This window comes from Hordeum vulgare, chromosome 5H, assembly GCF_904849725.1.
Source record: "Hordeum vulgare subsp. vulgare chromosome 5H, MorexV3_pseudomolecules_assembly, whole genome shotgun sequence".
NCBI lineage: Eukaryota > Viridiplantae > Streptophyta > Magnoliopsida > Poales > Poaceae > Hordeum > Hordeum vulgare.
The window spans coordinates 577369054-577394226 of NC_058522.1; the positions used below are offsets into that span (position 1 = coordinate 577369054).

At 42.4% G+C, this 25173-nt stretch overlaps 1 protein-coding gene across 1 annotated transcript; it reads right to left on the reverse strand.

Annotated features, from left to right (window-relative positions):
* Nucleotides 1–17882: 17882 nt before the first annotated feature.
* On the reverse strand, nucleotides 17883–21784 carry LOC123397403 (aspartic proteinase 36-like). Its single transcript, XM_045091956.1, has 11 exons — nucleotides 21567–21784; nucleotides 20661–20802; nucleotides 20282–20547; nucleotides 20117–20164; nucleotides 19952–20032; nucleotides 19453–19615; nucleotides 19274–19347; nucleotides 19079–19184; nucleotides 18908–18986; nucleotides 18477–18548; nucleotides 17883–18388 (listed from the first exon to the last, which is right to left on the reverse strand). The coding sequence occupies exons 1-11, from the start codon at nucleotides 21782–21784 to the stop codon at nucleotides 18240–18242; spliced, it is 1398 nt and encodes a 465-aa protein (XP_044947891.1). The 3' UTR covers nucleotides 17883–18239.
* Between the last annotated feature and the right edge of the window lie 3389 nt (nucleotides 21785–25173).

The following is a 25173-nucleotide window of genomic DNA, read 5'->3' on the forward strand; positions in this document are numbered from 1 at the left end:
CGTATGCCTTCAATGAATCAAGGCTCCGTGTGCCGGTTTAGCGTCAAGTGATGAGGTGCAGTTGAAGCATAAGCATTTGCCATGGCTGCAAATCCCGAAATGGTAGCCTTCATCGCCGCATCCTTGGACACATGCATCCACACTGCTGCAAATCGGGTCTTGAGCAATGTGTGTCGGGCATTTCAAAGGCCTTACTGAAACCACACCTGGACAACATATTGATTCAATGGAAAAGTGAGGATGGTTATTACCCTAAAAGTATACGATTTTATAAGGGGAAAATTTCAGTTATATAAGATAAAATACGTAATTGAAGTGCAAATTAATGATATCTTCTCTTGAAACTTATGTGTAAAATCTTAGGAACACTTGTATGTATTATATCTATATATGATTACCTAAGACACAAAATAAAATTAAAAGATTACCGAAGGACGGAAGGAGGAATGCCATTATCCATACGGACAAGATGACGACGGTGAACCTGGTAGCCATCCTTGGGGTTAATTTGAAGCCTCGCTAGAGCAAGCAATGTACGGGTGTTCCCTGGTTTACTTCGTAATGCATGTCTGTATTTATAGGCAACAACCAGAGGTATGCTTATGGAAATTGGCCATGCAAATCTGGTAATAACTAGGAAACTTAATGTGCGGGGTACACATATTCCGTAGGCAATCAATTTGATTTAACTATCCCGCAAATTGATTTACCATCCAATTTATTACTAGTAATATATGCTTATATTTTTTCCACAAAGCATTAATGTGTGAATTTAACTGCCAACTGGATCAGTTTTTATTTGGTTACCAAAAGAACATATTTTTTGCAAAAACAAAAACATAATTCTATTTCATTGATTGATTGATTGAGAATTCAATCGGGGAGTTTTTATGTCGTTGGTACCCGAGAGCTTTTCATCGGGCAAAGGCCACACCCCCACCGATTTTCTCCCCACCTGTCTATCATCCGTCACAGAATATATTATTGGGAGGATTATGACCGAAGTGTGTCAAATTTTAAACATAATGACGGAATCCCTCTTAGATAAATACTTGGCTCTCGTGCATTATTGGGGTTGACCGAGTAGACTGTTTCAAACATATTATTGAGAGGATGCAGGCCATGGTGAATGGATGGAAAGAGAGAAATGTCTCCTATGAAGGAAAGGAGGCATTGCTGAAAGCGGCGGCTCAAGCCATCCCAACATAGGCGATGAGTGTGTTCAAATTCCCAAAGTATGCAAGGGGATCACTCATGTAATGTCGCGCTGCTGGTGGGGTCATGGGGAAAACCAGCGCAAGATGCATTGGTCCGCTTGGTGAAAAACGCGTGTGCCAAAGGAGAGAGGTCGAATGGCCTTCAGAGATGTCCATAGTTTCAACCTGGCCATGCTAGCCAAACAGTGTTGGAGACTTATTGAGAATTATTGATCCTTGTGTGCTCATGTTCTTAGAACATCTCCAACGGCAGCGCAAAAAATCCGCGTCCAATAAATTTTTTAGTGCACCACTCTAGCAGTTTTGAAGCGCGGGGACCGGAGCATCTCCAACAGACGCGCGCTAGTGCGGCGCCCAATCCAGTCCGATCCAGCGGTCCCATCTGCAGCAGCTCAGAGTTTGCTGGGCGCGCAAGCCGGCGCACCAAATATGATGCGCACAATAGCGTTTTTAAACGCGCGTCCAAAAATTTTTAGCGCGCGCAGTGTTTTACAGCTTCTGCTGGAGCAGTCCGGCGCCCAAAAAACGAATCTTTTAACGCGCGGAGTAGTTTTTGGGCGCCTGTTGGAGATGCTCTTAAAGCAAGATATTACCACACGGGAGATATTCTAAAATGTGAACTTAAGAAGAGGGATCCTCTTACGTATGGCAAAGTATTTGGGCAGGGATCCAGACCTTCAAAAAAGGGTGCATCTGGAGATTGGGAGACAGTGCAAAGATAAATATCTCGAAAGATATATACCGTGTTCTGTGGAAAGTCTGTAGCTTCATACAAATTATAAGCATGTCTCTTCATCGTTTCTTAACATTTTTACATTTAGGTCCTTCTGGCTGTCTATATATACTGTATAGGTAGTGATTTTGTCGAGAATAATTTATTTTGACCCAAACACAAATTACCATGCATGTGAACCAAGATGATGTGTTGAATAACTTAATTAACCCCTTTACCACAAGTGATGTGTAACTAATATTTATATTATGTTTACATGCACAAACTGAATGTATATTTGTACTATATTTTATTTTACTCATATGCTTCAATCAGGACCTCGTGTGGAAGTGGGAGAAGGGACGCCACCAATCTGTTCTGTTTCTTGTTGCTCCAACAATATGTGCCAGTTCGTACATGCCATAATATGCTTATCTTTGTTCCATCTGATATGTTAAACATTGGAAAAATGTATACTTATGCAAGGATTTCTGCCACACGCTAAGACACCCATATTAGGCTCATATATCTGAAGTACGTAACCTGAACCCCTCAAAGAAACGGTAACAAAACTAGTTCTAACGGGTCCATAGTCACTTTGAAGTAAGTTCTGAATGTATTTCTATCTACTATGTATCCTAGTAATTTGTTATGTATAACAAAGATTACATGGCCTTCAACATTTGTTCGTGACTAATAACTTGCCTCTATCACTACTTGCATCATGTCAATTCATTGTGTGTTAAGAGTTCATTTTTTTTATTTTCTTTGTAGATTCAAAAGATATATGGATGATTATATGGGTGGTGTGGCAAGTATACTGCAATGATGACGATGATGTTTCGGTTCATGATGATGATGATGGTGGACGCTTTCAGTTTTAGTTAAGTTGTAGGGATGGTGTTCCTGTTGGATCATGTTACTCGATTAAATTTTAATTAAGTTGCAGGGATGTGAAGAAAACATTTAGATTATGTATCACATTGGGATGATGTTCCTCATGTAATATCCACTATTGTAATACAATAGTTTTATCCAATATAAGATTTCTTCCCCTAGTGAATATATTCTCTTGTTTTTTTGCCCAGTGTGTGGAGCATATTTAATATATAATTTTCAACATTATGTGGAGCATTAATTTAATTAATGACAATATATAATAATAATAATAATAATAATAAATAAAAATAATAATCACATTATATATACCGGCACCTCAAGCTTTGCAAATTCTGTGTTGCCAAATAACCGAGATTTGTATTCCTATACACTAAGCACCAACATATAATACTATTGTAGAAGGCAATTTTATGTGTTGTACTCTTGCAACGGTTCGTTTTACCAACCATAGTATAAGTTTCGCATTACGTGCTAGCAACACTGCATGAGGCAACTGCAACACCCATGTAATTAGGCTTCAATAACCCTATATAATTAAGCTAATCATTTTGCTAAACAATGCTTGATCAGTCTTGGAATCATATCTCATTTCATATCCTTCTTAAAATTCAAAATTAAAATGATAAGTGAAATAAATAAATTCATAAACATGAATTCTAAAATCATGGTTGGCTTGCAAATATTCATTAATTATTTGTCGAATAGAAACCAACATTTTGCAAGGTAATGAAATGCCTTAAAAAAATTAAAAGAGAGGCCAACAATTATTGAAGTGCCTTTTTAAATTATGAAAATTTAAAACTGATTCAAATCCCTCTCAAACTCTTTTGCTAGTGTTAAATAATGCAATAGGATTGTTGGACTAGCTTCCACATTTTACAAAAGTGAATTGGTTTGAAAAATAGAATAAAACGGAAAATAGTTAATAAAATACAAATAAAAATAATAGGAAATACAAAAGGCCGGGCCACAAGGCCTTGGGCCACAGTGGCTAGCCCAGCCGACCGGCCCAGCCCATCGGGCTCCATAGTCTTCCTCCTGTTCACAAGGGTGGACACGACCACGCCTCACATGTGCCACGGCCACGACCGTCACCATAGGGCCATTCGTGACGTCCTCATCCTCCCCCGGCGACTATAAAGCCCACCGCAACCCCCTCCGATCCCTAGCCCCCTCTCATTTCCCCCTCGCGCTGATGCTCCCTCCCGTCGCCATGGCCACCTCTGTCGTCGCCTCCAATCGCTTGCCAGCGTAGCCACCGACCGTCCAGCACCTCGCCATCGTGCCCCCCATTCCGCCGTGCTATGCTACACTGCCGGCGACCATTGGATTGATCCCGGGGCCACCGCAGCGCCCGCTCGCCGCCTTCTTCCTCCTCGGGTCGATGAACCTCCGTTGCAGCTATTCGTCGCCCCGAGCCTCCCCCGAGCCCATTCGAGCGCACCTGCAGGGCTCTATGAGCCCCTACTCCTCCTCCCATCTCTCTCTCGTGTGGATCCGCCATCATAGCCCCTTTTTAGTTGTGCCCGAAGCACAACTCCGTCCCGCTGCTCGCCGTCGCTACTAGGATCACTGTCACCCACGGGAACATGCTCAAGGCCTTGCGGTGAAGCCAACGAGCCACTCAATGCCCCTTGTCGTCCCCCACATCGTCGCCCCCTTCCTCACCCGAATGCCAATGCCGCAAACCTCATCGTCGACGACGATCCTACCGCCCACGGCTCGACGGCAACCACCATTAGACGCATTTCACTCCGTCGGTTCAAACGAGCCAAGCCCCGAGCCCGGATAGCCCCTATAGGTGAATCCCGACGAAGCCTCAGTCCTCCTCACCGTGGGAATGGTCACCAGCACAACTCCAGCAACGCCTGCTGGCCTGGCTGACCTAGGGTCACCCTCGCTAGTCACTGCCAGTGGGCCCACGAGCCCTAGTTCACTTGGTTGATCCTCATCAATTGTTGACTCGCAACCACTATCACTAACTAGTGGGGCCCCTAATTAACTTGTTCGTTAATTAAAATATTTAATTTAAACTAATTAGACACTCACATGTGGGCCCTTTTAGTTAATTAGTTAATTAGATTAAAAATAAAAACCTCTTTAGACCCTGCCGAGGAGCCTCCTCCGATGCAGTCCGCTGATGCGTCGGAGATAGTTGAGGTAGCGGAGTCCGCTGACGCGTTCGAGGAGGATTCGGCTGAGGGGCCTCCTTCGACGAAGTCCGCTGATGCAGCGAAGGAGGATTCTGCTGAGGGCCCTTCTCTGACGGAGTCCGCCGACGCGATGGAGACAGCTGAGGCGGCGGAGACAGCTGACGCACCGTAGACGACTGATATAGCATAGATAGAGCTGGACTGTGATGAGTATTCTCAGGGGTCTCCTCCAGCTGAGTCTGCTGAGGCGGCGTCCAGTGTGGAAGCAGGATGTTTTCCTTTCTCCATAGATAGGTAGTCCTTCAGGCATTTTCAAGATGAATCTCCCCTTCACCTGTAGGCTGATCAAGCTCCAGCCCCTCAAATCCTTTCATTACTTCATCCACCCTGACAAAAGAAAAGCCATGTGGAATCGGAGCGAAATGGAAAGTTCCATCAGGTCGACAATGTAAGACATAGCCGACCACCACCTTCAATGTTAAGTTATGGCATTTCGCAATTAGCTGGAAATGTTCCCTCTTCATGATACTATCCACGGGGTAGTGAGGAGCCGTGATATCAGGCTGAATGAGCTCAATTGAAGCCAGGCTGCTTTTTCGCGTAGATGGTGGGGTAGCTTGGTGGGCAGTATCGAATGAAGGATCTCCGTGCTGCTAACAAGCTCGCTGACTGGTATACGCCTCTAGTTTCTTCTCTTGCAGCGATAATCTTTCTTCCATCCTCTGCATCTGGTCTGCTTCCTCTTTCTTCTATCTCCCTCGGCTTCTATAACCAGTGCTCTCCGGAAACCCATACTTCCACGGAACGTAGCCTGATGTGCTTCGTGTTCATCTAGGGTGTTCAGGATTCCCAAGGGCCTTTGACAGCTCGTCCTTCTCTTTGTCGAGATGGAACCTCCATTCATGTACTTCCTTGGTTTCTTTGATAATCTTTAAGACGGGTGTTTCAAGTTGAGCTTTCATGAAAATACAGTTCCCTGTTTCTCGGTTCAAAGCTCCCCCATGCCCGAAGAACCAAGTCCTTGACCGATCGGGCCAGTGCAATGTCGCTGGGTGGACCCCTTTATCAAGTAGGTCATTCTGAGCTTTGTCCCATCTAGTCCGGGCAACCTCGTAGCCACCTGACCCCGTAACATGGTGATTCTTCTTCTTTTGAGCATTGTCTTATTTACCTCTAACCTTTTCTTAGCTTTCTCCGATTTCCTGTACGCAACAAATGCGGGCCAGTGATCTTTTATCTTCTCATATTGACCGGTGAATTTCGAAGTCTCATCTTTCTCGACAAACTCGTTCAATATTTTTTTCCAGTTCTTGAATAGTTGTGTCATCTTCTTAAAAGCGAACGCTTTGACTTGTCGCTGTATAACTGGGCTATTTGGATCCTACTCTGGTGGTAGGCTGAAATTTTTCATCAACGAGTTACAAAGCTCATCTTTCTGTCTATTGTCGACATAAGAAACTTCATCGTCCTTCTTCTTATTCCATTCTTGAATGCTGATCAGGATGTTGTCCCTAACAATAACTCGACACTGATATATAAATTTGTCTTTGCTCCACTTGGGACCAATGGTTGGCCATCTGGAGCAACTTCTTCGATCGTGAACCGTTCATCCTGGCCCAACCTTTTCTTCAGGCCTCGTCTCCTTACAGAAGTTTGGCTCAATCCGGAGGGCTAAAAGAAGAAAGAGGTGTTAATATATGCACATACAAAACAATTAATGCATCTAGTCAGCACAGGATTAATTATTATATATATACATCGCCGGACTTTGCAACAGTTAAGGCCCCAACACCGGCGAAGCCGTCATCTCCCCTCTCCTATATTCGATCACCGGAGCCGTCATCTCCTCCATCCTCCATTCGATCGGTGTCGTTGAGATACGACAAGGTGATATCATCACCTCCGTTGCGGACTATATCCTCCAACAACTCTTCTTTTTGTAAGTCTGAGTCCATAGTTTGTGCAAATATTACAACATGGCAATATACAACCATGAGAGATGGACCAGGGACCAACTCCACGGAGATGCAACACCACAACTTGTAATTCCACCGATTGAAAAAAATTAGGCAAAACCCAAGTATAGTAGCACTTGCATGGCTAAAAAACCTAGTACTTCAACTCCACTTCTCATCTCACTTCTTGCAAGATGCTTTAGAAAGCTAAATCTAGCTTGCAAAATCGTCTTATATTGTGGGACAGAGGGAATACAATATAACATTGGAAAGGAGCTGGATGAGTAGGGGGGCATGGCATCCTGGTGGTAGTGACCAACAGCACCTACATGGGCATGAATACCCTCTGTGCTGCTAGTGGCCAACAGAACCTAAATGTTTGTCCTATGGGAACAGGAATGATAATTTATCTACTTTGGCTAACTGTTTAGAGTTCCCAAAAGTTGGGCATGAATACTATTGCTCGATGATTTGTCTACTTTGGCTAACTGTTTCCGTTCATTCCAGATTTTCTGTTTCCATTTTCGCTTCAATGTGTTTTGTTTTCCCCCGTATGTAAGTTATTAATTGTTGCACTTCAGTATCTTATGTCTAAATTGTGCTTAGAAAATGTGTTTCCGTTGGGTACCTTCTATGCCTTTTGATTTCTGTGATCATCAAAATAAAACCAATGAAGGTGACATGACTTTTTCTTATCATTTCTGTTATTCGGTGCTTGGATATGTGAGTATCTCATCACAAATGTATATTTATATTTTCAGCTGTCCCATTTCAGCCACCAACCGGGACTAAATGCCTGCTCTTGACACTGTGTCGGGGCGGTGGAACTTTAGTCCCACCTGGCCAACGAGAGCCGCTCGTAGCAGTTTATAAGCCCCGCTGCGGCTGCCTATTCGAGCACCTCTCTATAGCATAATATGACGGGCCTACTTGCCCTGCAGGCCTACCCATCTTGGGCCTACTTGCCCTATGGACCTGTATCCTCGCCCAAGTTTGGTTGGGTTTCTAGTCGTATGCAGGCCGCAGTGCCTAGTAGGCGGGCTTTTTTTGTATGTTATTTTTTTTGCTATTATAGTTTTTTTAAATACTTTATGAAAATTCTTTTCATATTAAAGTTTTTATCAAAAAAATACTTTGATAATATTAGTTGCTTAAAGTTTATATAATTTTAAGTTAATATTATTTTGATCATAACTAGAGGTTTATAAACGCTTTTTAGTTGATTCTTATTGCTATTGAAGAATATTATCGTTTTGTTTTAGTTGATCATAACAAAATATTTTAATTTATTCTTTTTAGTACATTCTTTTTTGTTATTAGAGTTTTATAAAAGCTTTTTAGTTGATTATTTTAATTAGTTTTTTTAGCTAAATGGCCCTAAAATTGAAAATCACTTCAAATGAAGAATATCATAATATACTTTTCTTAACCTAATAATGTTATATTTTCTTTTGTGTTAACTAATTAGTTTAACCTAATACTTTTTGTTAACCTAATTTATTGTCATGCATTTAATGAATTTTTTGAGATAAATGACCCTGAAATTGAAAAACACTATAATGAACTCTCAAAAGATCAAAACTTGGCATGGTATGATAATTTCACCCACATAGCATGTGCTAAAAACTTGAGAGGGTTACGGCAAAAACTGGATGCATTTCGTGTACAAACTAGACAATCTCTTTCGAAGTATCACGGTTTCGGACTAAAACTCATCTATTATAAAGGGATTTCATTTTTTAACATATTTTAACTCCAGACTTTTTGTGAGGTAAATATGCACCATTCAAAGCCACATCAACAATTTTCAACCCTTTTCTCACTTCATTTGCTATTTTTCATGCCTTTAATCATTTTTTTTAGATAAATAACCCTGAAATTGAAAAGCACTACAAATGAACTCTGAAAAAGTGGAAACTTGGCATGGTATCATAATTTTACCCACATAGCAGGTGCTAAAAAGTTGAGAGGGTTATGGCAAACACTGGATCCACTTCGTGTACAAACTTGACAATCTCTTTCGAAGTATCACGGTTTTGGACGAAAACTCATCTATTACAAATGGATTTCATTTTTTATCATATTTTAATTCTAGACTATTTTGAGGTCAATATGCGTCATTCAAACCCACATCATCAATTTTGAACCCTTTTCTGACTTCATTTGCTATTTTTCATGCATTTAATCATTTTTTGAGCTAAATGGCCCTGAAATTAAAAAGCACTACAAATGAACTCTAAAAAGGTTGAAACTTGGACTGGTATTATAATTTCACCCGCATAGCATGTGCTAAATAGTTAAGAGGGTTATGACAAAAACTGGATGCACTTCGTGTGTAAACTTGACAATCTCTTTCGAAGTATCAGAGTTTCGGAGGAGAACTCTTTTGAAGTATCAGTGTTTCGAACAAAAACTTATTTATTTAATTAAGTATATAAAAACCATTACAACACATCATGAATAGAGAAGTCACCAACTTAATACAAGTTCAACATCAAATTAAAACCAAAGTACAGTAGTGATCAAATATTATTACTGAAAAATAAATACATAAAGTTCATACATATAATTCTCATAGAACAACATACAACTCTTTAGAGCATCTAACTAAAACATACATTGAAACTAACATACAACTATGTAAAACATTTAAATGCAACAACAAATGCGACCAAAATCACAATAAGGTAACAATTTATCCAACAACATGATACCAAGCCTCATTATCAATGACATATTTTCTAATCTTTTTAATCTTCAACCGCATTGCATTCATCTCGATCTTGTGTAGATCGACGACATCGGCAACATGCAACTCCAATTTCATCTTCTCTTCTTTAACTATTTTCAATTTTTCTTTCAAATATTTGTTTTCTTTTTCAACTATATTTAACCTCTCGACAAGGGGGTCGGTTCGAATTTCCGGTTCAAATATCTCCTAGATAAAGACATCTATGTCAAGTTGGTCGACATAATTGTCAGAAACACTAAATGAAACAAATAGTTATAAAAGATAATATACCACATCTGAATCATAGACCAGACGAGAGCCGACGGGGGCGGATACCAAAATCATGGCACTATGTAATCACAAACAATAGTAAAAGTAAGAAAATTATACAAGTAGCTATATAAATCATACAAGTCGGAATTGCTTCTCTAAAAAAAGATAATTAAGAACAAGAGGTTCACCATGGTGGTGCAAGCGACGAGATCGGCACGGGCGATCGATTGATGGGGGTGAGGACGACGGGCATGGGGATGGGACCGCACCCTACACCATGTGCAAATTAAAAAGTAAATTTGAGCTCAATTGCGCATCTAAATCTAATAAACTCAGACATACACTCCTGCACTAAAACCCACAAATCACATTACTTCTAGAGCATTTTAAATGAGTTAAACTAATAATGAGAGACGAGGATGAAGTTGCTAACCTTTTTGAACACTTTGATAGTTGGTGCACCGCCAAACCTAGACAAATCTTGGGGGAAATGGAGCTTGGAGAGGAGAGAAAGCTTAAGTGTGGCTCGGGCACTAAATCGAACACCTCATGTGCACAGGAGGACAAAACAGAGGAGTGAGTGGGCAGGGACGAGCATATATATAGGCATTCTTTTAGTTCCGGTTGGTGGCTAGAACCGGGACTGAAGACAAACCGTTAGTCCCGGTTCCAGACACAAACCGGGACCAAAGGGGTTGCGCGAGGAGCCATCCCTTTCACTACTGGAATCCAGTTCTTTGCCGTCAGCCATGTCTTTGCCGTCTACTGGCTGATGGCAAAGAAGCTCTTTGCCGTCAGTTGGCATAACGCGGACGGCAAAGGGCTAACTGATGGCAAAAAAACTATTTGCCATGTGTCGGGCCTTTGCCGTCAGCCAGCGGACGGCAAAGGGACCAAGGGCAGACGGCAAAGAGCACGGGTGGGTCCCATGCCTGCCGTGTCCGACGGAAGGCTAACTTTGCCATGGGTCGGCCTTTGCCATCTGTCGTGGGGCCCTTTGCCGTCGGGGGGCGGACGGCAAAGGGGCCTACTGTGCAACGGCCGTCTTCTCCCCCTCGCGCTCACTGTCTGTCTCTCCCCCCCCCCCACAGTATTGTCTCTCTCTCCCCCTCGCGCTCACTGTCACTCGCCGCCGCCGTCGCCCCGCCTCGCTCCCACCGGCGACCCCCTCCCCGCGGCGACCCCCTCCCCGCGGCCACACCCCTCCCCGCGGCCACCCCTCCCTGCGGCCACCCCCTCCCCGCGGCCACACCCCTCTAGGAGACCCCTCCCTACGGCCACCCCCTCCCCGCGGCCACACCCCTCCCCGACGGCCACACCCCTCCCTGTGGCCACCCCCTCCCCGCGGCCACACCCCTCCCGCAGCAACTTCCTGGTGCGTTCATTTTCTTCTTCTTTTTTTCATTTGAGTGCATCTGTTAGTTTAGGTTACTCTAAGTGTTAATTAGGTTAATGTTAGTTTAGGTTAATTAGGTTACTATTAGTTTAATGTTAATTAGGTTATTGTTAGTTTAGGTTAATTAGGTTACTATTAGTTTAGTGTTAATTAGGTTACTGTTAGAAGAGGAGGAGGAGGAGGAGGAGAAAGAAGAAGAAGATGAAGAAGAAGAAGAAGAAGAAGAAAAAGAAGAGGAAGAGGAAGAGGAGAGAAAAGAAGAAGAAGAAGAAGAAGAAGAAGAGGAGGAGGAGAAAGAAGAAGAAGAAGAAGAAGAAGAAAAAGAGGAGAGAGGAGAAGAAGAAAGAAAAGGACCCTGACCCCCGACCCCCCCTCCCCGCCCACGACCCCCGACGCCCGACGCCACCAACCCCAGACCCTCGACCCCCGACCCCCGACGCCACTGACACCCGACTCCCGACCCCCGACACCCGACACCACTGACCCCCGACACCCGACTCCCGACCCCCGACATCCGACACCACTGCCTCATACAAGAAGGTCAAGGCATTCTCTGAGTCTGACCTCGAGCATCCAGAAAACTTCACCAACATCTCCTCCCACCACAAGCTCGTGAAGTACAGAGATCACGGGAAGGCGAGGAAAGGGGAGGACTTTAACCTGAGCGAGGGGCCTATTGATCCAGAGCCGATGATGATAGCTGGCAATGGGAGGCCCCATGGCTCGATCGCCATTGGAGACGGCCTTATACGTTGTCCTAGCACTCTCCGGCAGATAAATGCATGCCAAACGAGCTCTTGTCCGGAGATAACACGTCGTCCACGGCCAGTCGAGCTCGCCATCGAGGTTAGTTTAATGGACTCAACTATCTTTCCGCATTATGTTGTGCGTTGGAACCAATATGATTACATTGCTAACAATGAGTTGTGTTGTAGGCTGCTATTCAGAAAGAGAGAGAGGCAATGCAGGCGGCTATGGCGGAGAAGGATAAGGAAATTAGGGAGCTGGAGGAGAGGACGACTGCATTGGTGGAGGCGGAGAGGCCACGGAATGATGCGTCTAACAGGGCCATATACGAGCTCTTCGTGGTAAGTTTCTTCTTCATGTTATTTTAAATCTTGCATTTGAATGTCCGTTTCATTAATAAATAAAAAGTTTGACTTGTCGAAACCAAATGTACAGTCTATATGCAAGAAGAACGGCCAAGTCCCTCCGCCGATGCCAGTCATTAACGTGGCGGGGACGGTGAGTTTCATTTCAGTGCAGTGATCTTAAGAGTGTCCTCATGCTAACTACACATTGCAAACGATGTTTGGTGCAGAATATCTCCAAAACGCATCGCACGACCCCTCTACAGTCGAGCCTTCTCCAGGGCAGCCTTCTCCAAGTGAAACAAGCCAGAGCCACCGTGCTTCACCGCTGTGATGACGATAATGGTATGTTATTTCTAGTGTTTTAATAAAAAATAGCAAGACTTCCATCTAAATGACATAATTAGCTTACTTAGCTCCAAGAAAGGCTAAATTGGCTAATTATCCTATGAAATGACATAATTAGCTTAGTTAGCTCCAAAATGACCTATTTAATAAAAAATGACCTATAGTTAGCTAAGTTCTCTCCTAAATGACATAATAAGGCTTACATAGATGTAAGATAACCTATTCCCCCTAACTTAGGTATTAAATGGCCTATAATTAGCCTAGCTAGATCCAAAATGGCTTAATAAGCATAGTTTGCTCCGGAATGACCTATTTTACCCAAGTTAGCTCTGAACGACCTATAGTTAGCTAGGGTTCCACCTAGATGACATAATTAGCTTAGTTAGCTCCTAAATGGTCTATTTAATAAAACATGACCTATACTTAGCTAATTATCCTCAAAATGACATAATTAGCTCCAAAAAGGCATTCTAAGCCAATTTAGCCCGAAGAAGGGGACAAGAGGAGAAGAAAGAGGAAAAATGAAAGCAAGGAAGAAGAAGAAGAAGAGAAGAAGAAGAAGGAGAAGGAGGAGGATAAGAAGGAGAAGAAGGAGGAGAAGAAGGAGAAGGAGCTCCTCCTTCTCCTTCTTCTTCCCCCTTCTTCCTCCTTCTCCTTCTCCTTCTTCTTTCTTCTTCTTCTCCTCTTCCTTCTCCTCCTCCTCCTCCTCCTCCTCCTTCTTTTACTTCTTCTTCTCTTTCTCTTCTTCTACGTAGCTTAGACTCATCCAAGAAAGGCTAAATTGGCTAATTATCCTACGAAATGACATAATTAGCTTAGTTAGCTCCAAAATGACCTATTTAATAAAAAATGACCTACAGTTAGCTAAGTTCTCTCCTAAATGACATAATAGGGCTTACGAAGCTGCAATCTGACCTATTCATTAGCCTAGCTAGATACAAAATGGCTTAATAAGCATACTTTGCTCCGGAATGACCTATTTTACCCAAGTTAGCTCCGAAACGACCTATAGTTAGCTAGGGTTCCACCTAGATGACATAATTAGCTTAGTTAGCTCCTAAATGGTCTATACTTAGCTAATTTCTCTCTGAAATAACATATATATACACTTCTTCATCTAGTATTATTCTTCTAACTTTCTTATTTGTCATTTTGCAGATTACCTTCACTTCACGGGAAGCTTGTATTATATTGATGGAATGCTTGAAGATGATTTCTTGTACCATGGCTTGTATTGAAACTATTGTAGTATATGGATATATATGAAACTTTGTATGCATGTGGATGAAACTGGTGTAATATATGGTTTGGTACGGATGCAACTTGCATAATATGTATGCACTATGGATGAGAGTTATTTTAATATGGTTATGAGTACGGAAAGAAATTTATTTATGTCAAATATATATATATATATATATATATATATATATATCCTGATTATTGTTAAAAATGCTGGATATAATAAAAAATAAGTTAAAATGGGGCAGATTCCCCTCTTTGCCGTCTGCCCCCACATGGCAAAGGGGTTTAGGCACACGACAAAGGGGGGAATCTGCCCCCTCTCTCTCCCCTCTTTGTCATCTGCCCCCACATGGCAAAGGGGGGTGGGCAGACGACAAAGGGGTGAATCAGCCCCCTCTCTCTCCCCTCTTTGCCATCTGCCCCCACATGGCAAAGGGGGGTGGGCAGACGACAAAGAGAGGACGCATGCCGTTAACACTTAACGGGGCCGTTGCAGTATATGCCGTCCCAGTTAATTTGCCGTCTGCCCCCTCATGGCAAAGATTCTTTGCCGTCCGCTTTACAAAAGCAGACGGCAAAGAACCTCTTCACCGGATTTTTTTTACCATCTAGTTTGCCGTCTGCTGACCGACGGCAAAGCCTTTGCCGTCCGTGGTTCCCTCCTTTGCCGTCCGCCGTGGCAGACGGCAAATTTCTGAATTTCAGTAGTGTTTAACCTCGGTTCGTGGCTGGAACCGAGACTAAAGGTCTGAGACAAACAGGGACTGATGCCCACCGAAGCCCGGCTGGCGTCCTGGTCGCTCGAACCGGGATTGATGCTCCCATTAGTCCCAGTTCGTAACATGACCGGGACAAATGCTTTGATTTGGCCAGGACCAAAGCCCTGTTTTCTACTAGTGTCCTCTTCAGCCGCACCCCCTTCCCTCCCCCTCCTTCCTCCTCCTAATCCGCTGCTGGAAGGAGAGGGAGACCTGCAGAACGCCGTCCATGGCAGCAGCCAGATCCACCATGGACGCAGCCACTTGCACCTCCAAGACGGGATAGGGCCTCATGAGGACATGGAGACACTAATAGCAACACATCATCGGGCTTCGTTTAGGGTTTCGAGCATCGCCTCCAACTCTGACGGCCACCTTTCAGTTCTTCCTCCTACCCTATCTATATATCTCTTCCTCTTTCTAATATATTTCCGCTTGTAGCAGCAGTAGATGAGAGGTGCGGGTACGAGTTGGGTGGGGAAGCACCATCACCATGGACGACTTCATCCCCTCCAGGACCAACATCAACCATGGATGAAGCGCATGATGAGGGCCAATAGCAGCAGCCATGGATGGAGCGGACGATGACGCCAAGTAGCAGCAGCCACTGTTAAAAAAATCGTCCGATTTATCGCTAACCGGGGGGGTGGCCGATAAGATTATGCCATATATTTACCTTTTTCATTTGGCCGATTTATCGCGCTGACAAGCGATTTACCGGTTATTCCTAGCACTAAGTTTGCAAAAACTTTGTTTATTTGTGTTTTGTTGACATTGTTATGCAATATGTACTGTTTTTGTGTTTTGTTTATCATTATACGAGGATTCAAAGGCTAAGGATCAAGGTAACACTTCTGCTCCTCTCCAGCTTACTGCATTCAAGAGTTCTTATTCCCCTTCCAATCCAAATCCAGATATCGACTCACATTCAAGAGCCAGTTGAGCAGATCAAGATGATTGCCAAGTGCAATGAGGAGAAGCCGCCAAGGCAGTGGTCACCGGTTTGGAGGTGGTGGCCGCGCTACCTCTGAGGAGCGCAAGAAGTAGCAGCACCTCCAGCAGCGAGTGGTGTTCGTGTGGCTGCATCAGCTGTTGCAGGCTCGCGGCAGCCGCAAGCTCGCATGCGTGGTGCTCATGCGGGAGCCGACGCCGGTGGCCATGAAGCAGGTGAAATTCCCGCGGATGTAACATCTTTATATTTCTAGGTATGTAACATTTTTATATTTCCATAATGAGTCACAAATAGGTATACCATTTCTATTTTGTATGCATGCATCGTATTGATGAAGAGGCCGGAGGGAATCCTCCTTTTCTTTTTTTTTCTATTTTGTATGTCTTAGTTATTTCTAGGTATTTCAATAGTATTGCTAGTTTTTTGTGTATATCAATATGTCATTATTTCAAATATAGCAACAAACTACTTCTTTTTGCGGTATATTATTGCTAGGTATGTCATATATCATGGGGATATAGTGTTTGGAATGTGATTTATGGGTATGTCACATTTCTTTAATAAATTTATAATGTCGAATACCTTGGATATGACAACACCCCCAATATTTAAATATAGAGTAATACAAAAAAATAATGTAATTTATAACTTACATGCATAACTTGCCCATGTGACATAGTTGCATGTATAAAAAAATAGCTAGTGGGTATTAGCTATTTAGAAATAGAAGATACAATACACACATGAATGATATAACATGCATTTTCCTTTAGAAATAAATCAATTGAGAATTAGAAAATAGCAAGTCATGTTTTTGGCAAGAAATCAATTGCCGTGGAAGGTCTAGTGCATACATGGAAATTTGGAAACTCGTGAAGAATAGTACAGGCATTAATGGGCATTGTTTACACTAGTGGGTTGTAGGAAAAAAAACAAGATGGAGGGGAAAGAAGAATCCTATAGTATTTTTGCATGGTAATATGTGTCTCATTTATATCATAAAAATGTGTCTTATTTATATCATAAAAATGTGTCTCATTTATATCATAAAGATTAAATTATAAGTCACGTAAAAACTGACATAACAAAACTGAAAAGATAGCAAAATATCGTTGAGCTTGACAACAAGCTCTGTCACCTATCTCCGACACCACCATAGCAGCCACCAAAGAAAATAATGACAGATCATCTCCTCACCCGAGCTGGACGCGGTTCCATCGCTTATAATTTACCTTTTATTAACACAGCCCAAATAATTTACCTACAAATACACAAGTAGTTATTTAATTTATCAATATATATACCAGTACTTAGTATTTACTATTTGTTCAATATATTGTTCTATAAATGGGACGTGCTATGCATCCACCGACTGGTCTTTTAAAAAGATCACCCGGGTCGTGAGCTGTCAGATCTGAAGTTATTGAGCGGCCGAGTGGTTCACACCACAATTACTACAAACTTTTTGTTGCAGAAACCTTTGCAACTGAGATCTTGTTGCATAAACATTTGCAACAAAGATCATGTTGCAGATTTTTTTTTTATAACATAGGTCATGTTGTAGATTTTTTTGCAATAAAGATCATGCTGCATAAATTTTTGTAACAGAGGTATTGTTGCATAATTCTTTTTGCTGTAGAGTTTATGTTGCAGATTTTTTTTTGTCTTCACCTTTATACATGTGCATGGATGAAAGTTTGCAACATCACTGATGTTGCAGTAACTTTCTTGCAATAGGGAGGATGTTGCAAGAAAAAAATAATGTCGTTCGCTGCGAGCTCCCGTCGAATGGTGGTGAGAAAGGAACGGCGCCGCCGGCAAGTGCCCGACCTCCGACTAGCTTGCCTCACCGACAAGTGGCGCATGGCCAATCTCCATGGTGGAGGCGGACGACAACGGCGACGACCACGCGAGACCCGCTGCAACGGCGCACCGTGGTGGCAACGGCGAAGACCTTCTTAGTCGGTGATGACGGCTGCCAGCATGGGTCGATGGAGAGCAGGGGTTTGCTCATGGCGCAGGCGACCGTCTTGGTTAGCGCTTCAGGAGGAAGGTGATTGGAGAGATGGGGATAAGGTACGGGAGAAGACGTGGGTATTGCAAAGAATGTGATGATGGGGTCAACAGGGGACGCGTGGCAAACAACCGAGGAGGCGGACACAAACGTGATTATCGGTCGGGTGTTGTGTAACGTTTCCCTTTATAAATACAAGTATAAATATGGAGATATTTTCAAAATAAAGAAAAAAACTTGGACTCCCATGCTCGCGTATTGCCAAATTTAGCAAGCAACTTCTTGGAGTGAGAGTGGTCTCAAGTCTCAGCAGAGGTTGATTATTTTACTTCTTGAACGAAATAAGTTCAAGAAAAGTACTTCTCCAGCGATCGAGATGGTTGTGCACGATTTTATCCTAAGGCCGCTCCCTGCCTGGCTGACTCACCAGAGTGGCATTCAATGCTCCACCAACATTGAGCTTCGACACGTCCGGGCTCCATTGCTAGTTTCCCCTAGTAGCTATTGTGCAACTGCAGTGCAATGATGTTACTATTTATGAGGGCAACCCCAATAGCTATCATCAGGGCGCAGTATGATGGTGTGTAGCTCCCCAGCGACTCACTGCTGGCAATAACCAGGTTTGTCTTATTGAGTAGCGAGCCTGGCAATAGAAAAAATGAGTTGTCAAAATGAGGAAGCATATCAAATCAAGCAAGAGAATTTTGGGAGGTACAGAAATCTGATCTTACAGTTGTAGTCTATCCAACCAATATGCATCTTCTCCAAATTATACGCAAATATCTTATCACGTAAGACAAAATCTGACATGAGAGGGGCTAATCAGTTAGAAAGAATAATACCATGCTTAAGATCTGTCATGATTGGAGAGCTTAATTAGTTGCAAGTTCATTCAACGTTAGGGTAATACTTACGAATGTATTTACTAGTTACACAATGTTTGCATGAGCAAATTAGTCGGTGTTCCTATCGGCACTATATCATCAGTACAATATCAAGGGTTAAAGAAAAACTACGAGTCAATGTGATTATTGAGATTTTGTCACGCAGCTTGATTCATTTCAAGCCACCATGACAGAATATAGGAGTCTTAGGTCTTATATCAAGATGTGCAAATTATAGTCTTATACTCGTTATTTCAACCCATGGGTAGATGACTAACCTCCTAGAATAGTGGCATGCTCATAACCCTTGAACCTCTTGCTGCTTTCAAAGCCAATGCACAATACGACTAGGTTGTCCTGCAAATCACGATATATGATATTGCTTACCCTCAAAAATTTAACTACACATGCAGTTAGAATAAATTTAATAAGGGTAGCCAGAGGGTTACTGGAAGGTGAGATACACCCCTTCTCACGAGATAGTTCGCCGGTTTCACTCGCATTGGAGCACCACCCTCAAAATATAGTGTCACTATTGGAAATTCAGATACATTGCTGGTGAAGGAAAATGGAAAGTAATTGTCAAGAGATTCAACATTTTGAAGTACGTGCATTATTTAAACTGGGAATTAGAAGAAAAAAACCTTTGCCAGCAAATAAAACATTCATTCCCCGACACGACAGAATAATTCATAGATAAGGGAGCAGCATTAATTATCTGCGAATAGCCAAATATGAATCATCAAAACTTTCACAGTACAATAAAATTATTGAAGTGATGTAGACTCTCAAATCTTGGTTCTAGGACAACAAAAAAACTCACCGCGCTAATAACTGGATCATAAACTCCATCTGGAAGGTATGCTAATGATGTTCCAGAATCTACAAATGTTCCTTGTGTCTTTGATGTTGTAAACAAGGAAGAATCAATAGGGACGTTTTGACCATTGACAGAAATGCCCTTCATATTCACGCTGTAACCAGACCTGTAGTTTATCGAGAAAAGTAGTTGATATAAACTGTTGGTTGACTCTGATCACATAGGCCAACATAAGTTTCTTAGATAGGAATATCAACAAAATAATTATAAATATACAGTTTATATTTGCAAACTGAATGTTGTACAAATAAATTCGAACTTAAAACTGGAAGATAATAGATTTCGCAAATAATTCTAACTAACAAGTGTACTCTGCCAAAGGCAACCCTATTGTGATTGGCCAAATATGTTATTATGATATAAACACGGAAACAAGATAGAGTGATATAGAATTCTGACCTTGAAACTTATGTAATGAAAGTAATTCTAGAAAAGAACTTACTGTGATGAAACTAGTGGAGTAAATACAAATCCTGGCTCCATAACTTCACCGAGAACAAGAATGCCACCACCATCATCTAAACTGGTCAGACAATGAGAGAAGGCCTTAGGAGACACCCCTTGAGAGTTCAGTTGCAACATAATAGATGGTGCATTTTTTCCAAACCCCATAATTCCATCTTGTTGCAGCGCCCCTGACTGCGAGTCGCTACATCTGTTGAAAGAAACTTAGTTAAAATATCGTTAGTTCATAGTTATTAGTGACAAGTTTCTTACGACACATTAGCTCATAGGGAATTTATAAGATACATGACTGAAAAAATAACTGTACCCAAAAACAACGGAGGCAGAAGAAACGGTAGCCCCCTCACTTCCGTTACCCATGACAGTGTCGAAATGCATTATATCAGACACATAGTACCCTCCAGTGGTAGTTCCATCGGCATACTCCTGCCAGTAACCACATTGGTTGTTTGGAGAGTCCGAAGCTTGACATATCGAATTCTTTGATTTGATAGCATGTTTACACACGTCATCAGAGCATGATATGTTGGACGACGTTGAAGAATTGTTGGGATTGTACACCTCCAGCGTGTCCTGGGAGAAGTACAATGATAAAACATGATTACATCAGTAGGTAGAGAAAACAGTCTGAAAGTTGATGCATTTTCCAGTCAGATGGATTGGAGATTCGAGAATGAAGGCCTTACATAGATGCGACCTGGCGTCAGGCAATCAGCGCAGGGGCTGCAAGTAACCCACATGATGTCGCTACCGGTGTCAAATTGCACCGAATAATTTTTGGGTGGGTTGCCCAAAGTCACTAAGGTATAATAGAGCCTGAAGTTCAAACTTCAGAATGTAGATACAATGATAACAACAGAATGTCATAAGAGGAAGTTCATCAATCACGACACACTGGTCAACCAAAACTGAAGAGCAAAGAGAGACATGTGAAGGGCGAAATAATAATTTGTTTTGTGTTCACCGCGTAGACAGAACAAATTAAGTGGAAGTGATTATCTGGTGAAGTGAGTCACGTGGGTGTAAAAGCATAGTTCAACGGTAGTGATGTGACTATGCAAGCTACACAGGCAAGACACCAAATTAACAAAGCTAGTTGTGGGATGCAGAGAAGCCATTATGGTTCAGAGTGCTAAAGGGAACAACATCTTTTCGGATGGACAATCTCTGTTTTCCCATGGGTAGTCCATTTGTGAGCAATGCAGACTGTCAACATAACGAACGGAAACGACAACAGCCCCAGGTAATTCAGAGAAAATTCCACACAAAAGCCACCCAGCAATCCCCTGGATGCAACAACTTCCTGTATACCAACTGTAATGAATTCATGAGCTGAGAACACCACACTCCTGTGCACTATGTCAGCTAGATTATGAAGCACAAACCTACCTAAGTAGTTGTTTGGATAACTAGTATTTGGAATCAGTTTCAGCAAAACCACATAAAATCGGGGTGATATATCTAAAAACATGACATCCGACGAAGGATTTTGCTAGGCAAACGCCGGCCGCCGGCGAGTGATCTAGATCCACCGATTTCAGAATTCAGACACAAACAAACAGGAAAAAAGGAGAGCAGAGCAGAGAGCTTACCAGGGCATGCCAACCAAGTCGAAGTCCGGCACGTTCCTCCTGCTAGTAAACCGCTGTTTGTCCAGTTTCTGAAGATGCTCCAGGGACGATGCTGGCAGCGGCAACGTGCGCCGCAGCGTAAGCGCCGGCGTCGATGCGGCGGACTTTGGCACAAGAGCGGCGGCAGCGGCCAGGAGCGTCGTCACCGCCACGAACCCGGCCGCTACGGCTGGCTTCATGAACGAACCACAGATGCAGAGCGGCGGGCGAGAGGCGATGGGAGCTCCTGCTGTAGCAGCGCCGTTCGAGATGCTCGGAGATGGAGCGCCACTCTTTCTTGAAGCAAACTTTGGACATATTCTTCCCGAATTTCTTTTCGGACCCACGCTTTAATTCCTTTACTCGAAACTACTGTAGCTCTCAAACTTACCCGCGGTATGTTTCTACTCCTTTAGGAAGTGCTTTGGCGGAAAACATTTCATGAATACTTCTACTCTATTTTGAGTGCTTGTGTTTGTTAAATAAAAAAAACTATTTATTTCAACCGGATAATTTTTTGTCCCCTCAAAACGCATTGACACGTGCTCCCTATGGCTCCTGACCGCCGCATCACATCCGTGTTAGGTTGATCTTTCCCGTGTGGGCCCAACGGCCTACCGGACCCTTGATCCATGCGTCCTGATCGGGGGCGCCCAACCTATTATGGTTGATGGGCCTCTGTGACCTGCGCTATAACTAAAGAGGTGGTGATTGATACGTCTCCGTCGTATCTACTTTTCCAAACTCTTTTGCCTTTGTTTTGGACTCTAATTTGCATGATTTGAATGTAACTAACCCGGACTAACGCTGTTTTCAACAGAATTGCCATGGTGTTGTTTTTGCGCAGAAATAAAAGTTCACGGAATGATCTGGAAATTTACGAGGATTAAATAAGTTAAGTGTTGCACACGAAGATCTATAATTGTTTTTCCTGTGATGGGTCATACCATCGACTGAATTATGTAATGTTATGATTTTTACGATAAGGGTTTCAACTAAAGTAGGCTGACCGCAATCCCTTCTTTATTTTTACACTGAATATACTGTTAACTTTAAATAAGTCTTTAGCTATCTTGGTTGATCCGTGCCTTTTAAGAAATTTGTTATTATATTCGCATAAGCATATATTATTCTATGAGTATGCATTTTGGAGTATATTTGTAAAAGCATATACTATTTTGGAGAAAAAGAATATACTGTTAACTTTAAATAAGTCTTTAGCTATCTTGGTTGATTCCAGCCTTTTAAGAAATTTGTGATTATATTCGTAAATGCATGTACTATTTTGTGAATATGCATTTTGGAGTATATTTGTAAAAGCATATATTGCTTTGGAGGAAAAGCGTATACTGTTTTGGATAATGCCTTGTAAGAAATTTGTGAGTATATCTGTAATAAATCATGAGCTATCTTAGTTAATCCATGCGTTCTCTTAGTTTGTTAACTTTTTTATCATTATAACTAAGATCAAATGATTATTAAATACAGTTTTCCAACTAAGTGCACGACATTTTAATATGAATTCGCTTCTGTCTTGGCAAAAAAAGATGCATCATTTTTCCAATGTATGAATTTGTTCCCATACTTAAACATCAGCCCTTGTAATTTTGGTATATGATGCATGCCACGTTACTCAAATACATATGCATCATATGATTGATCTTATCTTCTAGGCTAAAGCTTCAGCGCAGCTCTCAGGAACCATGGCCAGGCAAAGGCATTGAAGGTCGATTAGCCGTTGCCATAAACTGCCACTCGAAAAACTACATGCGAGCATTTCAGGTCAAATCATTTCCTTCTGCTGTGAGAGATCCTTCGGTTCCTTCAGTTCCTCTAGTTTCCTCCTTTTCATTAGTACTACTGTGTCATATCTTATATTTACGTGTTTGGCCTTCTTGCTTTTAATTCGTGAGTTTGTTGATACTTCCTATACTTCTCCATAGTTTTAAAGCATAATCAGCTGATTGTAATACATTGGATACACCCAAATTTAAGGAATTTCTATTGTGGTTCTTACCTAATGGGAACTAGAAACAAACCCCAATTCATATACCGTGGGAAAAATTATACGTCTAGTTTTTTTTTGTTAGTGCATGTAGTGGTATCCACTCCAGGAGTTATTTGTGTTCTTGGTAGTCTGCAGAGAAGGGGTGCAGTATGCTTTTTCTTTTCCTTGTGTTTTGTATGTTTTTCTCATGTCCGCTCCTTGTAAATGTCAGGATGTTCTGCAATCCCAAAAAACTGGCTACTCACAAGAAGTGGAAGACAGATCAATCCGTTGTTCCTCATTTGTTGTTACATGTGAACACATGAAATTTGTGTTCCTTTTCCTTTGTTTCCATGAAGTAGTAGTAGTTGCGGCTCTGTTTAAGTTAATATTGAAAAAGTATTGTATTGGCATTTGTTGGGCCTGGGATTTGCTGAGGATTTGAAGGATGAAGTATTTTTTGTGATGTCCATTTTGGAAATACTATAACTATTTACTTGTAATATATTGAATTTTCGCTTGAATTATCCTTGATACACCTATTCTGATGGGCCTATTCGGATCATGGACTTAAAATTTTCAAATCAAGGCTTCTGCCGAACATAAAATGGACCATGCCAACAGATTAGATGAAAATATAAACATATGAAATGGGCCTAACTTGTAAATTTGCCCTGCAAAAAACTGGTCGTAAAGGAAATATATGGGCTGAAAAATTGGGCTTGGCCCATTTAGATGCTTAATTTGGATCCTTCTAGGCCAGATTCTTTGTGGCATCCACGTCATCAACTTTGTCACATCATCACATTTGCTAAATGGATGATGCCACATCATCTAGCCACGTCAGCGTTCATGTAGTTCAGGTGTATGAGTAACGACCAAAATTTTCATCAAAGATTTCATGACAAAGATGTTTTGGTCATAATTTCCATGGTCAAAATTTTAGGAAGGTCAGGCTTTATTGTTCTTGGCGGCCATCTGTTGACCTTGCGAATTTGGTCATAAAAAGGTCATAAACAAAGAATAATGACGATTCAATGACCAAAATTGAGGATCAAAATTGACTGTATTTCATGTAGTGCCCTCCAGGGGCAAAGAACACCATGACGAAGGCAAAGGGCACCGCAGCCACGCCGTTCGACGGGACGCGCTTCCGCTAAGGGAAACGCGCAACTGGTGAAAGGGGAGGCCACAGCGCCACTGTCTAAATATGTGCCACCGTCGAAAGGACAAGGGAGCAGAGGAGAGGCGCATGTGTTCCTCTCTCTGTCTTTAGGAGGTGGTGGTGGAGGAAAGAAAACAGAGAAGGAAAGGAGGGGCTCGACCCTCATCCTCTCTACCATAGAGAAAGAAGGGAAGGGGAGCTAAGCCCTCGCCGACGGCCGGCATCGCCCATGGAGGTTCGGCGCGAGAGAGCTGTGCGAGAGGGAGGAAAGACAGCTACGCAAGATGCAAAGAGAGGCGCGCTGTGGTGGCTTTCCGCCGCCGCCGGCCGGACCTGTTGCGTTCCTGCCTTGCTGCGAGGCCAGCGACACGAGCGGGAGAGGCACATCGGCGCAGCGAGATGCAAGAGAGCAGGGAGGCAAGCGGCACGCTGGGGGA